Below are 19,836 nucleotides of genomic sequence, written 5' to 3'. Positions count from 1 at the left end.
CCAGCCCTGCTTGCCCTAATTGCCTTGCCCACCTGCCCGCCTGATCCCCAGTGCCGAGAGTCGTGCAGTGCAGGTCCAGGGAGAGCAGCGAGAGAGAGCGTGGGGTTACTGTGCACTGTTTGATCGGTAGGAGTTGCCTTGGAACAGGTCCAGTTTTGATTTTCCTCCGACATCATCGCCAGGCTCGTCGTCGTGGAGACAGGAATTAGCTTAGGGCAACCGTGAGATGGAGACGGCCGGACCAGCACACAAACAGGCGAATTTGCCCCGGTGTCGACTGACTGCGGCCTCTCGCTCTCACACAGCCTTGTCAGTCTGCCCTGTTGAGGGAAGGCGCAGCACCACAACCAGTCCCCAGTCCCCTCCTATCCTGAACCGACATTCGACCGTGATCCTGCCGCCCGTCGGCTCGAGGCTGGGGTCTGCATCCATGGTGCACCGGCCTCCACCTCAGCTCGGGTCGAGTCAGTCAGGTGCGTACAATCTGGAACACAGCCATGTCGTGATATCTTTGCCCAACGAAGCTTATCATCTGCATCACCGGATCACCTTGGAGCACCAGGGTTTCGAATTGATGCAATCCCGATAGCTTGGACCCCTCTCGAGCATTCCATTGCTGCCCCTCAAGCCGTGGCTCCGACTCGGCAGTGCTAGGCGTGGAGGGACCCCCCAACAAGCCCCCGCGTCTATCACGACCGCGAGCCCGCGAGCCATACCAAAACGGACAGCTGGATGCTTCTTGTTGTAGTATGATTCCCGACAGGGCCGGCGCAGGCGGACCCAATCAGCGCTACTACATAGCACTCCAGGGTGTCAGCCGGTGAGCGGCTTGCCCTTTCTGGTGACGATGGAGTCGGACGGCTGTGCTGAAAAGGCCTTCTCTGGACCCTTATTTGCTAGATGCCATGCCAACCGAAACATGCTGTCCAGCGTGACTCTCCCCTGTTCATCTAGCATCTTGGATATGGGACATGTCTCAGCCATCCAACCAGCCGGCTGGCTTAGAGCTGGCTTAGAGCTGGCTTAGAGCCGGGCTTAGAGTGCTGCCAGAGGGCAGAGGACCCTTGACCCCTGCCCGTCGGTTGCTGGGTAAGGAATTAACCCATACACCGATCCTCCCACAAAGACCCGTGGGGAGAAGGCAGCTGGAAGGCTGGTACGGAGTACTTGTAAAAATCCCAGAGGTCAATCGCTTGCTTGTGCGGTGCGACAGAAAACCCTCGGTACTTGAGATCAGGCGAAGCCGAGTCAGCAGTCTGATGGGATGGAGACCGGATGGATCAGACTGCCTGTTGCCGCAGAAACAGAGCAGCCATCGTCCTCACTCTGCATGTGCATGGAGCCAAAATAAAAAGACATGGGACGACCAGACGACCAGACGACGACACGAATCCCCCTGCCGAAAAGCTGGGCAATGCCATGGAGAACAATGGATTTGAAATAATCGATCCACGAAGCTGGCCATCTTGATCTCTGCCGGGCATGCTGGATCGGGAATTTGCTATTCTTGGGCACTCAGAATGTTGGATAGGAATCAAACGCTGTTTGCTGTCCCTGCCCATAGCACCTGCGGCTGTCCAGGTCCCAGGTCCCGGCTGCCGGGGTCCCTGCTGCAAGTGCACGCAGTCCTAATCGAGCCTCTAGCTTGAAGCAATACTTGGTTCCTGTATACAGTAAGAATTTCGATGGGTTTCCCGGGCTCTTCCCAGCACTGTCAAGTCAGACCCTGAAAAAAAAAATTGTTCGAAGCGGACCATATGACAGATGGCATCTCACCAAGTGGGACGGAGGCATGCAATATAAGCATTTCGATCAGTCAGGCGAGTGCATGCAATACGCCGCAGATTCCACCATGACCCAGTAAGAATGTCAAAAATTCCGGCGGCCCTCGGGCAGGTCTCGCCGCAATTTCGAAACTTCCGGACGAGGCAAGACATGTGCAGACACAGTATATACCGACGACGATGCCTATGTGTGATGCAAATGGCCAGCCAGCCAGCCAGCTTGGTCACCCCCAGCCTTGCAGTCAGTCTGAATCGCGGAGCACCGGAGAAAAGAAAGAATTGTATGCCTGGCTGTCTGGGTGAGAGTTGCCCTGACAGACGGCCAAAGTGCAGCGTCGTGCCACTGTCGCTAGGGGGATGACGGAAGAAAAGCCATGTGCTCCATGCGGGCAGCCAGCCAGCCAGCCAGGCTTTGCAGGCTGAAGGCGGCCGGGGTTGCACCAATTGAGGGACGGACGGGTGACGACGGATGATGGGATGGCGTTGTGCAGCTCCCGCCCTCGCTGTCGCCGGGCCAGCCCAAGGGGAGAAGCAATATCAAAGGTGACCGACTGCTCCTTCGTGCAGTATGTCCTCAGCACCATGGTGATCCATCTGGAAGGTCCACGCATTGGAGCCTGCAGTACTATACTGTGTGCATGGCAAGGCTTGGTTGCTGCAGTGGCTGCACGAGACAGTTGCTGGCAGCTGGTTGCTGGCTTGATTGATCCGTTGCTACCGCGAAAATCAATCGATCGATCCGTTGCCGCTGATAACAATCGACAATACGGAGACAATACAGTAGACAATGCTAGGCAATCACAACGGTGATAGCAACCAGCTGCTAACAACGGCTTCTAGTTTTTTCCCTTCTCTCTCCAGGGCCAGGTAGTGTTATCCACAATCGGTCAACTGCCAGCAGACTGATGGGGTAGCCCTGCATCAGGACCTCGGCATCCCTGCAGCTGCGCCAAAGTCTCCTGGACAACAAGAGAGGTACCCTGTAGGCGGCCCATGAACCCAGCCCACCCTGGTCTGGGCTTGACAGGCACGACAGCAGCAGCTGATACAGCACAGTACCGTAGCATCAGTGCACCAGCAGGCGCAGCCCCAATCCATCGCTTCTGCTTCTGCGTTCGTTTACATCTACACTATCTACCTGACTACCAACGCATGAGGTAGCAGCCAAATCCAAGCTGCCAGCGGGTGACCAACCAACCACACAAGGATGCAACAATTATAGCAGCAACCAAGCATCGTCAATTCCAAGATCAGACTCGACAGGTCACGTCATTTGGTCTGCCAGCCAGTCAATCCAGGTTCAAGTCTACCCAGGCTGCCAGGAAGCCATCATAGCAAGCAAGACTAAGGTACGTACCTACCTACCTAGGTAGGCAGGGTCAGGACTCAGGACAGGGTTAGGCCAGGGCAGGGCGTGGCATGGCATGGCTGCATGGCAAGGCTAGCACGCGCCCTAGCTCTGAATCTTGTTCCTTGGTCCTGGGTTCTGTCTACACCAACGCCAGGTTCCTGTTCCCTCTGTTCGGTCTGTCACTTCTGTCAGTCCAGACCCGGCTGACTCTGGCACTACTAAAAGATCGCCCTTGCCGTTCCTCTCCACGCCCGCCCTCGTTCCTCACCAACCAGCTTCACCGTCGAGAATTCCTCCGGTTTGTCCTTTACTCCCCTCGTTGGCCGAATCTCCTCTCCCTCTCCTCTCCTCTCCCTCCGTTCGGCCTCCTATCCTCCTCCTCCTCCTCAACGGCCCCCCTCCGCCGACTTGCCTTGCTTGTTGGTCACGCCGACGACACTTGGACCTTGCTTTGTGCCATCGAAGCAAGCGTCCCGACGCCGATCGGTCGAGTCGAAACGAGCCACGACAGGGCCTCGAATTTAGCCAGTGCACAAGAAGGAACATACCCCACTCCTTCCTGTCCTGTCTTTTTACGGTCTTGTCCATTCGGCGAAGCGTCCGTGCCTGGCCCGTCCGTCTAGCCACTCCTACCCCGGACGTATGTACGTTTGCTTCAGGTCGGCCGCCCATGTTCTCGACAACAATTCCGGCCTCCTCCCTCGTCTCCTCCCAGAGACGGTAGGGGATTCCTCACCCTCACCCTCGCTCCTATATCTCCAACCATTGCCGACCGACCGCCCTGTGGATTTGACAACCTGACAGCGGCGCCACCACGGCCTTGATCTGCACTCGCCCCAGTATCTCCTCCTGTGTGTGTGCTGCACTTCTACGCCACAGAGAGAACCCACCCGTTCCGTTGCATTGCGTCGTGTCTAATTTCACACGACCTCTGATACCCTTGGCCACCTGCCATACCCCAGTCGAGCTCGAAACTCCACCCGCTTCCACTGTGTCCGGGGTTGTCTAAGGGTCTCTGCACAGAACCGCCAAAAATTAACCCACGGCGTGGATCTCGTCCCGTTGCACTGGGCGACGAGCTGCACCGAGCCTCCTTTTTCTTCGAGCTCGATCTGTCTTATTCCTTTCTTCTGCTTCCGGTCTATCCCTCCCTCAAGAGGTCCAACAGGTCACACGAAGCTTCGACTGGTCGATGGTCAAGACTCTGGTCCTCCAACAAGCACGAAATAGTTGCAGCTTTAGGCTACTGTACCTATCCAATCGCTTACTCTCCTACCAACATCCTCTCTAGGCCTTCGATCTATCTCTCCAGACCACCTGCAGATTTCGACCACCCGCTTCGTCCCAAGCTCCCCTTGGACGCTGCCACTCTGCATGCACCTGCTGGAGTGATATCGCCGGTCTGTCTCAGCAACCAGACAACACTACCCTGAATTATCCTTCAGTTCTGGGCTCATTGCCTGCAAGCTATACCGACCATGCAGACGTCATCTCCCTTGGCTGCCATGCACCAGCCGGCAGCCCCTACCTTTGGTCACCCAGATATATTTCGTCCTAGTGCTCATGCTGCATTTCATGGAGACTCGAAGGGCTCTGGGGCTCTGCTCAGGGAGCGCCTAAGACAAGGTGGCAAGGACTACTTCAACGTCAAAGGTGTCAGTGGGTCTTCGCCTACAGCAAGCTTGGCGGCAGATCTGTCTGCAAACTTCCGGATTGACAATGAAGCAAGGTGAGCAACATCACACTGGACCGGGCCGAGGGCCACAGAGCTACAGTGTACTGACTGCCATTGGCCACAGTCCTCAGTTCCCAACGCCTCGTCGGGCTCTCTTCACAACGAACGCTATCATGGGCGCCCTGGAGGGTCAACGTAAGGACAGACGCCGCAGCACATCTCGGGGGCAATATTAGAACTGATACCTTGCAGGATACCAGACGACGCCACCTCTACCTGCCTCCTCGCCCGCGTACACCGACATGGACATGGATATGGATGTGTCTCCGGTACCAATGGGAAAGGGTGTCTACGTGTCACAGGTCGAGGTGCACTCGCCTAGTCCTATTCTGAGTCCGGAGGACGATGAGGATATGGCTCTGGATTCTCCTGCGCCCATTTCACGGCATTCGTCCGTCGACGGCACAAAGCCTTTGGCTGAGTGAGTTTTCGCATGGCCTGGCCATTGAGGACACTCTTGGTGGCTAACCCTCATCTAGGAACCGCCGCACACTGAACCTCCGCCGGCCATCACTCTCAAGGTCAAAAGGCTACTCTACTGGTAACGTGCCCAGTCGGTTGCACCCCGAGGGCCAGCTTTCTTCGTTCAAGTTTGGCAACGATGGCCGTCCCGGGTCGTCGTCCTCTCAGATGTCCCTCAGCGAATGTTTCGAGGATTCGCCTCCACAAGAGCGTCGCCCGCAATCTGCTAACAGCCCGTGTGCGGCCGCTGGCGCTCTGCGGTCGAAAGCTCACTTCTCCAGCCTAAGTGGCGCGTCTACCCGGAACGGGTCTCCTATCAATGGCCATTCCCGGCGTGGTTCCAACCCACATCTCAGACCGAGAAAGCAGTACCGACGTTCTTTGAGCATGTTTGAGAGCGCGGGGGATGTGATCAAGCCGAAGGAAGACGTCAATGCCCCGTCAGGCCTGCAATCCGTTCTCGATGTCGAAGAGGCTGCCGAGCCTGTGCTCCCACATTTCTTCCCCGACGACCAGAACGACAGCATACCCCGGCTTTCTAGGGACACCTTCCTCGACATCCTCGACGGCAAGTATAATGAGCACTACGACCACAAACTCATCATCGATTGTCGCTTTGAGTATGAATATGACGGGGGTCACGTCGATGGTGCCATCAACTATAATGACAAAGAGCTGCTCGCCTCTCACCTGTTCAACAGCCCTCTGGAAGGACGAACCCTTCTGCTCTTCCATTGCGAATACTCTGTGCATCGAGCGCCTTTGATGGCACGCCACATACGTGCACAGGACCGCACTGTCAACGCCGAGACCTACCCCCGTTTGACCTACCCCGAGGTATACATCTTGGAAGGTGGCTACAGTGGTTTCTTCTCCGAGCACCGCCACCGTTGCTACCCTCAAGCATATGTGGAAATGGATGCTGCCGAACACGCCAGGACCTGTGAGAAAGAACTGGATCGTCTCCGGCATGCCCGTAAGGGTCTGGGACGTGCTCAGACATATGCTTTTGGCGAGAGGGAACACCTGGCCCTAGACTCCCCGACAGCTGGTCATCGGTACAGCTGTGACGATTCTCCCATGCAACTTGGCGACTCACCTAGCGTGGGCCACGATCGGGGCCATGCTAGGCGCATGGCTTCGTACTGATGTGACCAACATGACGTCGTGCTTTGCCGGTCCACCTGCTGAATGATTGTCGAAGCGTCCTTGCACCGGCGGCCCCCCAGCCAGAGAATAGCGAGCTGAGAGCATGGCCCCGTCAGCCGGTCCCCCTTCACTAAAGATACTATACCCAGCCAGCCACCCTACTTGCATTCTGGCGCTCAATTTTTCTCGGAGAGTCCGCAACCCTTTCCTCGGCAGACAACCCAAAACCACAACTGACCATGCTCGCCGCCACTTGCAAACACTACATCTTTAATCGTAATTCCCAGAGCTCACCTCGCGGACTCGACAGATTATCGATGTGCAACACCGTCGCGGTTTATCTGCTACTGCCCGAGGAATCCTAGGTTTCATTTCTTTCGGCATTACACGCATTGGCATAGACTCGCATCGCATCGACTGTTGCATTTTACTGGAGCTTCTTGGATCCGATGCCCAAAGTGGCTACTTGCATTTGGTCTTTCTACTGCACTCAAAACTTTTCCTCTGTTTTTATTTTCCTACGGTGTCGAAACCTCTTCGAAGGCTCTTAAAGCGACCCGGTACTACAAATACGCTCGCGGCTCACCTGCACATTGTTCTGCACTTGAACTGACCGCCGCTCAGTTTTCCGACTTGCACGCATCTCACTGTGTGCTTTGACTTCGCACAACAAATACTCTTCGGTCCGTCACCTACCGGAGGTCGACGCTTCTTCACACGGACCCCAGAAGCACTCTTATAAACCCCAACCCCCCTTCGGCCGTTCATAGCCGTTGGACGCTCTCGTTAAGTGACGGGATATTGATACCCTTCTCAAAATTACGACAAGGCATACGATCAATTTTCACGAATACAAGGAAACGGCGATAAGGCGACCAGGAAGAAGAAATGGACGCAAGAAGCGGAAGCGCCGTGATGGTACCAGGGAGACAGGACCGCGTTTGTGGAGAAGTTGATAGGCTGAGAACGCCGTCACTCCCACTTGGCTCCCGTGTGGAGCGTGAGGACCAAGGGAGCTTGAGGGTATGAGGTGGTGCAGCCGGAGGATGTTTCTCGTTTCTTGTTGCGGAGTAACACCCAGACTGTCACACCGACCCCCGTCGTTCCCAATACCTTGTATACTAGCGATCTATTTGCTGCCACTACTGCACGCTGCTTGCTGCTTCCACGAGTTTGGCGAAACGCGCCCTTTGGGATTGTCCTGAGCTTCCTTGAAAGAGCAAGGAACTATAACAGGCGTCGGGGGCTGCGAAGAGCGAAGCTTGTCTAAGACGTCTTTCTTCGAGTTTTTCTATTTTGTCAACAGGGCGAAACCTTCACTGGTTCAACTTGTCCTGATACTGTAAGGGAAGGGAAACGGAACTAGGAATCAAAAAGAAATCCTGCAAACACCGGATTCCTCCTGCGTGTCCTTCTGGACCTGAATGTTTGTCTTGTGACCGCGGGTGTAGCCTCGGGCGCACAGATGGGATAACTTGATTGTCTTCCCCGCCGGGCTTGTGTTGCGAAGAAGCCTCTGTGAAGTGACACTGCTATGGTTCCTGTGCGGGAGTGAGATGCTAGGCTTCAGCTCAACGCAGCGCATAGATTGAGGTAAGGCGAGGTAAGTATTTTCTTTCCTATCTTCACGCCACAGTGCTCGACATGAACACGAGGGCAGTGTGCCCCGTTGTTTCCCAACCCCGCTTCCGCTTCCCTGGTTCTTCAGCTCTCACAGGTTTTGAGTTAACTGATGGTTCTCCTCTCTCTCACTCACTTGCTGGCTCACTGCCTTGTTCACCCTCGCCGTTGCCTGAACCTGTCATCCCCTCTCACTCAAACACAATTCCGCTCTGACATGCAGTTTTAGTTCCCTTACACTCAACCCAACCAAAAGTCCCCCAATGTCAAGGGGTGCCCACGGCAGATTCACAAATGAAAGTCAGCCGTCCATTCGGCTCTCATCGGCTTGCGCGTCTGAAAGCGTCTGCGTCCACATGCCTGGTGGTCATAGGTCCATTCCAGATCCGGGATTGTTCCCCTGGGTCGGTACCTCCCGCCCTGGTGGGGTCTCATTCCATCCTGTACTTTGGTTACTAACCTTGCCAACCCACGAGGGGCTGGCTGGACCCGGCCGTGCTGGGAGGGGGGCGGGTTCAAATGTTGACAACGCCGTGGCTGCTGTCATCTTGTCTCGGTCGGCTGGCCCACCCCCGCAACGAGCCATCTGCTCGGGGAACCCGGGGAACTCGGGGTTGCTTGGTATGAGACACACATCTCGCGGAGAGGGGGGGGGGTTGACCGTACTCTGGGGACTTGTGTGGGGGGGGGGGGTTGGTCGTCTCTGGTATGGAGGCGTCCCGCGTTCTGGCGGCCGGCCGGCCCACGAGGCTTGGAACAGCAGGGGATCGAGATCTCTGATTTACAAGGCGTTTGAAGAAGCACTGGATGAGGCCAGAGAAAAATTGAAAATCATCACAGCCGTTGGTTCCGCAGTGGTGGGTGAATAAGTTATTGCTTCATAATGTGCTGCTATGGATGTATTTAAGCAGCGAGCTGTGGCCTCTACCTTCTCTCAAGAGGGCATTATTATGCAAGGGTATCTTTCTTCAGCACTTCCAAAATCAATGGAACGAAAGCATGCCGTCCCTTAAACTGCCATGCCCGGATCCCAGAAAATAGTCAGATGACCCCCACAAATCAACGCAATCTCTCATCTCAGCGGGCCTCTCTCTCGGCACCAAGGGTGAGTGAGCCTAGCCCTGAGGCTATTGGAGGGAGTATCGGCGTAGTCGCCGCCCACAGACGCTCGGGTGGCTGGACCGCGAGCGCGCGCCGTACCTGTGCGGTGCACAAGGGCCATCTGGCTGACTCGGCCGCGGCGTGTGCGGCGGCGGCGTCTTGGGCTCGGTGGTCTCCACTGGTGATCGTACCAGAGGTGTGTCCTCTTGGCCGCTGACATCGACCATCGCGGTATCCTCCTTCGCTACCGGAGCTGCAATACTGACATGTCCAAATCCCGGGGCGGAAGACTTCTAGTCATCCCCCAGCGTGAAGTCCCACGGCTTGAACAGCTCCCTAAACCTGGCCGCATCGTCTGTCTCCTCCTCCTCTGTCTGCTGAAAGTCCCGCCAGTTCATCCGGCCCTCGAGACCCATCAGCTTCGCGGCCACCTTGCGGGGGTACTGCAGGTCGAAACGGACGTTCTCGTCGAACCGCATCAGGAGGGTCTTGCTAATGATCGCCCCGCCCTCGTCCCCGGCGCCGTCGCCTGCGTCCTCGGCCCAGATCCAGACGCGGATGTAGTCACCTGGCACCTCGTCGCTGATGCCAAAGTCCTTGGCTACGAGGCCGGGGAGGCTCAGGTTCTCCGCTTCCACGCGGAATGCGGCCTCGACCAGGCCCTTCTTGACCAGGTCTGCCGGGATGGGCATGAACTGCCAGTGTGCGTGGATGCCTCCGATCTTGTTGATTTCCCACGTGATAGCCCCGAGCTTGTGGTTAGACTTCTTGGAGACCGTTGCCTGGAGAGCCTCGCGGAAGCGTGACATCTCCTTGAACGTGCGGTCGGCTGAGTCCTGGCCCATGGCAGCGCGGCTAATGGAGGAGACGTGCTCCTGCGGCGCAATAAGCATGTGTGATGGGTGCTCAAGGCCGTGCTCTGCGAACATGTCTGGCGTCGGCAGGGGGCCCCTGGCAGTAGCAAGGTAAGTGTCATCCCCGATGGAGCAGATCATGTGGGTCGCCACTATCTCGCTGGCGAGGCAAAGCCAACAATTCTCGGGACCCGGAGGGGGCATTCGGCGGGAGCGTTTGGATCTGTAGTTGTCGCCTTGGTGACCGTTGGCGAAGCGCGAGAAGCCTTCGTCTGATGGGGCCGGTCGCTTCTTGGGAGCATTAGCCCGACTAAGGAATGGTGACACGGTACTACCTTGCGGAAGTGTCCCCGTCGACGGCGTCAGCGAGAATGCGTACATTGCTTTCGCTTTATCGGGGTTGCCGTATGGCGCCATGGAGATGAAGCGTGTGACCTCGGTGTCGATCTCTGCGGAAGAATCCTTGGGTGGGTGGAAGAAGGGCTCTCGCTCGTAGAAGAAGGAAGCGTGAGAAGAGGCGAAGTGGTATCGAGGTTTCAGGGTCGCAGATAGATCAGCAATAGCAGCGCTCGTGACGACGCTGGACATATCAGAGGGAAGTGCGACCTTAGATCCGTTCCATACTGCAGACGGCCACATGGCAGTGAGCAGAATATCTGTGCTGTTGACGCCGCGCAATGCCTTGGCGTCGTCTGACGTGTGGAAGGGGAGGTGCTGTTCTTGAGATTGGCCAGCGACAATCTCCGGATCCAGTATGCCGCCTAAAGTTGCGATGCGGACACCCTCAGAAGTCTTGGTAACTCCACGCTTGTTCAAGTAGTGCAGGTTGGGGCAGATCTCCTCCTCTTTCGTGATCTTCTCGACGACCCGAGCGGGGAGTGCATGGGTTCCTACAGTGAAGTAGGTAGGCAGGGGCACTTGTATCTTTCCAGAGAGCAGATCGGTGACGGCGTCATCGTCTTCGGTACCAAAGAGGTCCCCAACGATCAAGGCAAAGGAGAAGTCGTTCTTCGCATGGAGGGCTGCAAGCTTAGAGAAGGCTGGCTGTAGTTTGCCATTGACACTACCAATGACGAAGCTAAGAAAACTTTGTTAGACAAGTCAAAGGGTCGCGGGGAGTTGCACAGGGAAACCGACATCTTTGGTACCGCCATTGTGGACCGTTCGTTCTCCGCCGAGTCGCCTCCACAGGGCCAACCCAAGCAAAGAATTGACGGGTGATGCCAGAGAGTCACCCGGCTGATCGGCGAAAAGAAAGCTCAAGAGCACCTGAAACAAGAATTGAAGACGAAAGGCGTCGCTGAAGAAGCTCGGTTCGGGTCTGAGGGTGGGTTGCAGAAAGCTCGGCGCATCGCTGCTCTTGGAGCCAAAGCCGTCGCAAGTTTGGCAGATGGGCAGAGAAACGTCAAGCTGCAAGCCTACCAGAAAACCGAGTCCAGATGGCAAGGGAGCTCGGGCGCTGAATAAGGTTATCTTAGCGCGGTTTGCTGCTTGTCCCTGCTTATCGCCCCACGCTGACCCTGGTCATTCTTATCGATAGGCGCCTTCTCAAAAAAATTCCTGAACCGCAGTCGCAACTTGGACCGGCTTGACATTGTCGCCCTTACACGCGACGAGTGACCGCTCAACCACAGACCGACTGTCCCACCTCTAGGAGCCGACTTTCCTAGACGCAAATATACGAGAGCCGATTCTTTCTGATCGGCAATCCTACAGTCGGTCATCCTACAATCTATGATCTTCGAGCCGGGATCGCATGCCCACTGAGCAGATCGCACTGCTTGCCGTGTTTCCTTGTGTTTGAACTTTCTTTCCACAGCCAAGATGCCCGTTACAACATCAGGGCGGGTCTCGAAGGCCCGCAAGAACTCGACGCCACACCAGAAGAACCACAGATGGGAATCCTTCTCGACAAAGATCTCCAAGTTAAACTCCCTCGACCCTTTGCGCAAGGTGCGCCGCCATGACCTCGAAGACGAAGACCTGTCCGCGACGACATCCTACCTCCGAAATGGCGTGGTCAAATGGAGCGACCTCAATATCTCCAAGTCGTTCACCGACTTCAAACGAGAGATCATGCCTCTCTGCGAAACCCTTCCACAAATCCTCCACTTCCAGGACAAGATCATGGATCTGCTGGCTCAGTACCTCGGCATGCAGGATAGGGAGGCCTTGGAGCCTCTGCTAGATCTCCTTACGGCCTTTGCCCACGATCTTGGCACAAAATTCGAACAATACTACCAAAGAAGCTTGGAGATTTTGGTCGCGATCGCGAGTAAACCGCAAGATGTCGACGTGATTGAGTGGACTTTTGGAGCATTCGCTTGGCTCTTCAAATATTTGTCAAAACTGCTGGTTCCGGACCTGACACCAACATACGATATGTTAGCAGGCCTGCTTGGGAAGCGAAAACACCCAATCCATATCAACAGGTTCGCCGCCGAGGCAATGAGTTTCCTGGTCAAAAAGGCCGCCGCGCCATCCAACCGCCAGACTGCCCTGCCTCGAATCGTTGCACACGTGAGGGATGATTTGCAGGACTTAGCCAGAAGCCTGGCGCGGAAAAATCAGGGTGACGAGGGAGAGCTGGCCGGGTATGAGATGGAAGCAGCATATAAGACCAAGCAGTTTGAGGCGTATCGAGAAGGGATCATGATAATGTTCTCGGAGGCCATGAAAGGGCCCGGGAGCACGCTTCACTCCACGGCCACATATCTGTTCGATGCCCTTCTTGAATCCGTGCCATCCACGGAGCTCGAGCCTGGGAATCCAACGTGCTGGACGGACGTCTGCTGTGGTGTTCTCATCAGTATTATTCACCATTCAACCGCCGATTCCTTCCAGGTCTTATCCGAATCCATACTCGAAGTCGCGTCAAGACGCATGAAAAATGAGGGCCAGGATAACCCTTTCGGACTTTCCTTGTTTACGCGCCTTCTCGGAATCATGGCTGGTGTGCGAAGTGGTTCTAGGCTGAATGATTGGCGACCTGTTGTCAAGACTCTCACAGAACTGCTTCAGCTGCTGTCCAAAGATGCCGACAATATTTCAAAATACTCTGGATCGATAGTTTGGGATACTGTGGTGGGGAACACAGCCATCTGCTGGACCCAGGCACCTATGGATGCACTCATGCCTTCACTCAACGACTTCAATAAGGCAATGACACGAGAGCCTCTTATGAGGTGGTACATACCATTCTGCGGTTACCTGGCTGAAGTCAATGGGGCGAGATTCCGCAGTCTCTTCCAAAAGCCGTTCCAGAAGTTTGTTGCGGCACACTGGTCAGAGACTGGGAACGAGGAACTGCTCTGTGTACTGCTGCCAAAGTTGGTGGCGTGCGGCGCTATACCTGCTGGGGGACATAAAGAGGGCTTCCTGCTACCACAATCATGGCAAGACCAGATTGTCACAAAATTTGAGGAGTTGGGAAACACGCCTTTCCCAGAAACAAACTCCCAGAGCAAGAACCCAGACGTCTGGCGGGACCATTGCTTACCAAAGTATGCCGCGCTACTCAGGGTCTTGGAGTCGACAAATGTGCACCCTTCCACCAACGCCAGAATCGCCGAGTTACTCCTTAAGAAGTTGAAACTCGCCTTGCGACCGTCTGAATCTCTCGCGACCGACGAGACTCGATTCATCGTCACTCAAGGATTCCTCGCATATCTACGAATGAGCAAAGCATCCAGCTCAGTCGACGGATCATTGAGTCCATTGCTGAAAGCCGCGGCACCACGCTTCTCCCGCAGCCCCTCGTTCCTTGAAGCCCTGCTTGGATATGAGAAGGAGATGCTCGCCCAGCAGAAGCCCAGTGGCAAGGAAAACCTCATCGTTGAGGATCACCCGTTTCTCCAGTCACTGGTCAATAATTTGGCCAACTCGTCTCGGCCCCTCCGTATGGCATCCTTGAAGGTATTCGATGTCCTGCCGTCTACTCCAGACCAAGACTCCTGTCTTTCGACAATGATCTCAGTTGAGGAGCTGCCTTTGGACCACAACAGCCCGAGGGCAATTGCAATTCATCTGCGGCGACTTGCCAAGTCCTACCCTCATCTTGATGAGAACTCATGGTTGCGGCATGCCATTCCAGCGTTCCTCTTCGGGCAGCTCACCATTAGACTCGCCCCGGTTTGGGATGACGCTGTGGAGGCACTCAAGCAGATTGCTGAAGACAAGTCTGCTGCTGAAATTGTGTTCAATCGGGCATTTGAATGGCTTCAAATTCCCTCGCCTCGCTGGACCCCACCACAAGTCCCATCCGGCCCTACCAGGGGGCTCACCTCGGACTTCGAGTGCTCGAACCTTGGCGGCCTGAGGGAGCAAGCTCGCGAAATCAGTGAAGCATTGGACGCTCCCTCGAGCATTCTGTTGCAACATTTTGAAGGCGAACAAGATATACCGCCTGATTATGTTGCCAACGCAAGGGCCAAAGCGCTCAAAGTCCTCTCGGGCATCCCCTCTTCAGCAGAGAAGAGATCTAGGAAAATCGTGCCGTTCCTACTTTCTCTGGATGATGCACATAGTCCCTCGTCTGAGGACGAAGAGGAAGACAGCGTGCTTCCCGAAGGCGACTTCTGGTCCCTACCAGACCGGAAGGGCCTCATCGGCGTTTTTGCGCAGTTCGGCAACCCAAAGGTTCTCTATAAAAGCTCGGACGTCTACAGCACGCTTCTTGGTCTCCTGGCGAATCGTGAAATCGAAGTCCAGAAGCTAGCGTTGAAGGCCATTTTGGCCTGGAAGCAGGAAGGGGTGAAGCCTTACAAGGAGAACCTGGAAAACCTCCTCGATGACGCTCGCTTCAAGAATGAGCTGACAGTCTTTCTGCAAGATGATGAGCTGATACGGGGTGAGCATCGAGCGGAGCTCATGCCCGTGCTTTTGCGAATTTTGTACGGAAGGGCCACGGCTAAAAAGGGTGCTGCGAGCGGCCGAAATGGACTTCATGCAACTCGCCTGGCAGTCATTCGAAATCTTTCCCTCGAGGATGTCGGAGGGTTTTTGGACATCGCGCTTGGCAACCTTCGCGATGTTCGCGTTGTCGATGCATCAGGGCTCAGCCAGAGTCTGTTGCGAGAGGAAAGGATCACTGCGCGCAAGATGGTGGGGTTGCTTCACATGGTTGACTCTGTCATCAATGAACTCGGCGCGAGCGTTGAGAGGTACATGAGTCCTCTTGTCAATGCCGTGCTATACTGTTTGTTCTCGGCTTCTCGCAATCTGCAGCAAGCAGAGCGCAATGATGAAGAGGCGGATGACGACGCCAGTGTTGACGAAAACAAGACAAGCAACGCGTCACTGTACAGAGTCGCCAGAACGACGTCGTTGAAGTGTCTCTGTGCTTTGGTCAGGAACAACACAAGTTTTGATTGGGCACCTTATCAAGATGCAATTGTCGCGGAAATTGTGGCGCCCGTTGTCATCCAACCTGTTGGGGAGATGGCCCAAGGCATTTCTTGGACTTGGAAGCTTCTCGACACCTGGACTCTCTCAACTCAAACTGCACGTGCCCTGGCAATCAACGCCAATGTCATACCCAAGATTGCGGAATGCATTGGCTTCGAGAAGAGCAAGAATGAAGTTCGGATCTTCGCTCTTGGAATTGTGCGCAATTTGGTCAAGCTTGCGCAAGCTCCGGAGTCTGATGGTGTCGTCAAGGACCGGGTCCTTGACCCCAACGCAGACAAGATTCTGAGCATCATTGGCAACTATTTGCACGGTGGACACGACATAGACATCAGGGTTCTGGAGGCTTGCATTGACACGGTAGTGGAACTCTCGTCCGTGGTTGATGGATCGAGAAACGCCCGCATTCTCGTTGACATCTCAACGCACTTGTTGAATCAGCCCGCGCGGCGTGTGAGCCCCAAGATCAAGGGATCACTGCTTCTGATTCTGGAGCATTACGTTGTCGTCGATGACATTCACAATGACCCGAACTTGAAGAGGAGCGTGTTGAAAACGCTGTCGGGTCTGTTCAGCTTCTTCAAGGACAAGCGAAACCGAGAATCGCTGTCAAATGTCCTCGTGGCCTACGCCACACGAGATCCCACCGTGCAAGAGGTTGCCCGAATTTGCGCAGAACTTAACTCATATGTTGCGGAAAGGTTGGATGAGCCCGATTATGACCGCCGGCTTGCTGCTTTCAACGCCATCACCAAGGTAGAGACGGCCTTCACCATCGAGCAATGGCTACCACTGCTCCACAACGCGGTCTTCTTTCTTCATCACGACGAAGAATTTGGAATCCTGTCATCCAATTCAGCAGATGTGCTTTGCAGGCTGGTCAATGCGGCAGCGGATGCCTGGAACACAGAGATACAGCCGGCTTATGTCGAACTTCTGAACGAGATCATCATGCCAGCAGTCCATGCCGGAGTCAGAGACCTGTCGGAGACTGTGCGCCGCGAAACTGTGAGGCTACTTAGCCACGCGGTGAGCAAGCTCGGCGCCTGGTCATTGGTCAGCGACCTTGCTGTGTTGCTTCCAGCAAATGAAGAGGAAGCCAACAAGGCCTTCTTTGTCAACATTCTCACTCCATCCGTTTCAAAACAAGTGCAGGCCGTCCAGACGCTGAGCTTGGTCAACGAGCGCAATGAGCTCGGTAGCAAGAACATCAGCCAGATTCTTCTGCCACTGTTGGAGCATTTCATCTGGGGACGTGCCGGCGCCGATGATCACGGCCTGGGGGCTCAAGCTGCTGCCACGATCGCCAGCCTCAGTGGTTCTCTCGAATGGTCCCAGTACAGAGCGACACTGCGGAGATACATTTCGTATTTGACCTCAAAACCCGAACTCCACAAGCAGGTAATCCGCCTTCTCGACAAAGTCGTCGATGCCCTGGTCTCGTCTGCTGGAAGTAAGAATGAATCGGCGATGGAGGTGGACGGGGCCGAAGCCGCAAAACACCGCCTTGCTCGGTCGCTGCCATCTACGGATAAGATGGCCGAGGAGTTCACAGCCAACTTCACGCCGCCTTTACTAGAACATCTCAAGGACAAAGACGAGGAGACTGTCAGCGCAAGAGTGCCCGTGGCAGTCATCCTTGTCAAGCTGCTGCGATTACTGCCGGATGAGACTCTCAGTCTGCAGCTTCCGAGTGTCCTCACGGATCTCTGCCACATTCTGAGGAGCAAAGCCGTGGAGGCTAGAGATATGGCCCGATCCACCTTGGCCAAGATTGCCTGCATATTAGGACCACCATCCTTCGGTTTCATCCTCAAAGAAATGCGCGGAGCACTGAAGATGGGTACACAGTTGCATGTCTTGTCATACACAATGCACACCCTCCTCCTGGCTGTGACACCCGAATTCCAGCAGGGAGACCTTGATTACTGCCTAGAGTCAATGGTAGCAGTGATCATGGACGACATCTTCGGAATCAGCGGCCAGGAAAAGGACGCAGAAGGCTACGTGAGCAAGTGGAAGGAGGTCAAGAGCAGCAAGAGCCAAGACAGCATGGAGCTGATTGCGTCGACTGCTTCTATCACCCACCTCGTCGAGCTCGTCAAGCCATTACAAGCCATGTTGCTAGAAAAGCTTGACCTTCGCACGGCCCGCAAAATAGACGAGCTGCTGAACAGGATTGCATCGGGCCTGCAGAAGAATCCAGCCTCCGACAGCCAAGACACGCTAGTTTTCTGCTACGAAGTCATCCAGGAGGTCTACAATAGTCGCAAACCAACCGCCGAGAAGAAGATTGATCCAAAATTGAAGCGATATCTGATACAGAGGGGAGCTAAGAGGGAGGACCGAGGCGCAGCCAGCAAGCACACTTACAAACTGATGCGTTTTGCCATGGACATTCTCAGGTCTGTTCTGAAGAAGCGCGAGGGTCTTCGATCTGCGGGCAACATTAGTGGCTTCATTCCGATTCTTGGTGATGCTATTGTGGCAGGCGAGGAAGAGGTCAAGATCGCGGTCTTCAAGCTCCTCACTGTCCTGGTCAAGGTTCCTTATAAGACCAATGAGCTTAACGACCTGTACAAGGTCGCTTCCAAGGATGCTCTGAAATGCGTCTCTCAGTCTGTGTCCACCAGCACTGATCTCGCACAGACAGCTTTAAAGCTTCTATCTGTCATACTTCGAGACAGGCGCGAAGTTGTCGTCAAAGATGCCGCTATCGACATGCTACTCGGCAAGCTGAAAGACGATCTCACCGAGCCACTGTACCGCCATGTTACTTTCAAGTTTCTGCGCTCCATCCTGGACCGGAAGATCGAAACTGCTGCTGTCTACGACACGCTTGACTATGTTGGAACCGTCATGATCACGAACGACGACAAGGACACAAGGGACCTCGCCAGAGGTGCTTTCTTCCAATTCTTGCGAGAGTACCCACAGAAGAAGAGCAGATGGGAGAAGCAGATCGACTTCATCATCGCCAACCTCAAATATCCCCGCGAAGGGGGTCGAATCTCGGTCATGGAGGTGCTGCATCTGTTGCTAACCAAGTCGGCCCCGGATTTCGTCAAAGAGATTGCAGCAACATGTTTCTTCCCGTTGGTGCTTGTCATTGGCAACGATGAGAGTGAAAAGTGTCAGCTTATTGCTGGTGTGCTGATGAAGGAGATTTTCAGCAAGGCCGACCCAGCGCATCTGAAGGAGTTCTTGGATAGGATGCGGGCCTGGGCAAAAAGCCAGGATAACACTTCCATGTTGAAGTTGGGATTCCAGATTTGGAGCCTGTACTTCGAGGCTTTAGAGCCGAGCGAGAAAGACAAGAAGGACGTGAAGTTGCTGATGGGCAGCCTCGTGACCGTCTTTTCTGACAAAGATCAGGAGGACTGGGAGCTTGTCAACTCTGCATTGAATCTTGTGCGCGTTCTGGTCGACCGGCACCCTGATAGGATGTTATCCACGGCCTCTGAGGAATTGTGGGCTGGTATCTTCCGCTGCATGTCCCACGAGCGCCCGGCCATCAAGCTCAATGCCGTGAAACTGCTGGCTACCTATCTGTCTGATTTCGCTGGCAGCACTGCAGCGCTGACCAAGGGACAGTCCGTTATGGGAGAAAATGGCCAGACACTCGGACAGGAAAAGATCTGGGAGATCATCAGATTGTTGCTGAGCACTCTCCGGGGTCTCGAGGTTGACGAGGAGTTGGCACGGGAGAGCGTACAGATTCTCGTCCCACTCACACGTTTCCTGAGCAACGCAACGGCCGAGGATGACGGCGAGGCCTCCGACCAAGAAGACGGTCAAGACGAAGACGAAGACGACTTCTTCAAAGACGGCGAGGAAGAAGAGGACGAGAAGAAGAAGCCGGGCACAATGACCATGCGCTATGTCTTTTCCCGGCTGGCCGAAGTCATCAGGCGCGAGACGCCGCCCAGGGCGCCGACGCTCGTCTCCAAGCTCGCAGCAGCCGAGGCGCTAGACGTGTTGTGTGCCAGGAACGACGCTGCGACGCTCCAGCCGTCCCTGCGGGCCATCCTCCGGCCGCTTCGAAACCTGACAGACCCGAACATCCCCATGCCGTTCTCGACGGACGAGCTATTCAAGACGCGGCACGAGGCGCTCAAGACGAAAGCGCAGCAGATCATGGACGCGCTGCAGGAGAAGCTGGGCACGTCCGAGTACACCAAGCAGCTGCTTGCGGTGGGCGAGGAGATCAAAGGGCGAAGAATGCACCGCAGTAGCAAGAGAAAGGTGGAGGCCATCACGGCGCCGGAGAAGTGGGGCCGGGAGAAGAAGCGCAAGTTGGAGAGCAAGAAGAACAGGAGGAAGGCTGTTGGGTTGGAGCATCGGAGCAAGCGGAGGGGTTATTAGATGGATCCT

General features: G+C 55.2%; 3 protein-coding genes across 3 annotated transcripts; 2 read left to right on the top strand and 1 right to left on the bottom strand.

Moving 5' to 3' along the window:
• The first annotated feature begins 3,289 nt into the window (after positions 1-3,289).
• KVR01_005186 (uncharacterized protein) lies at positions 3,290-7,996 on the top strand. The gene is made up of 4 exons (XM_044792926.1): positions 3,290-4,864; positions 4,935-5,005; positions 5,063-5,291; positions 5,350-7,996. Exons 1-4 carry the CDS (start codon positions 4,614-4,616, stop codon positions 6,479-6,481), a joined length of 1,683 nt encoding a protein of 560 aa, XP_044645631.1. The 5' UTR covers positions 3,290-4,613; the 3' UTR covers positions 6,482-7,996.
• A 963-nt stretch (positions 7,997-8,959) lies between these two features.
• On the bottom strand, positions 8,960-11,433 carry KVR01_005717 (uncharacterized protein). Its single transcript, XM_044789051.1, has 2 exons — positions 11,194-11,433; positions 8,960-11,134 (listed from the first exon to the last, which is right to left on the bottom strand). Exons 1-2 carry the CDS (start codon positions 11,208-11,210, stop codon positions 9,496-9,498), a joined length of 1,656 nt encoding a protein of 551 aa, XP_044646162.1. The 5' UTR covers positions 11,211-11,433; the 3' UTR covers positions 8,960-9,495.
• Positions 11,434-11,880: 447 nt separating this feature from the next.
• KVR01_005027 (uncharacterized protein) lies at positions 11,881-19,827 on the top strand (the record flags this gene model as incomplete). The annotated part of the gene is made up of 1 exon (XM_044783581.1): positions 11,881-19,827. One exon carries the CDS (start codon positions 11,881-11,883, stop codon positions 19,825-19,827), a length of 7,947 nt encoding a protein of 2,648 aa, XP_044645472.1.
• Positions 19,828-19,836: the final 9 nt, after the last annotated feature.

This window comes from Diaporthe batatas (genome assembly GCF_019321695.1).
Source record: "Diaporthe batatas strain CRI 302-4 chromosome Unknown Contig00005, whole genome shotgun sequence".
Classification (NCBI taxonomy): Eukaryota; Fungi; Ascomycota; class Sordariomycetes; order Diaporthales; family Diaporthaceae; genus Diaporthe; species Diaporthe batatas.
Note: the sequence above shows the minus strand (reverse complement) of the source record. Positions and strands in the feature narration are given on the sequence as shown.

Bases quoted from the DNA above. Each gene is read 5' to 3' on its own strand.
- KVR01_005186 (XM_044792926.1), top strand. From the start codon at position 4,614: ATGCAGACGTCATCTCCCTTGGCTGCCATGCACCAGCCGGCAGCCCCT. The intron at 4,865-4,934 runs GTGAGCAACATC...CATTGGCCACAG, and splicing joins CGGATTGACAATGAAGCAAG to TCCTCAGTTCCCAACGCCTC. The intron at 5,292-5,349 runs GTGAGTTTTCGC...ACCCTCATCTAG, and splicing joins GGCACAAAGCCTTTGGCTGA to GAACCGCCGCACACTGAACC.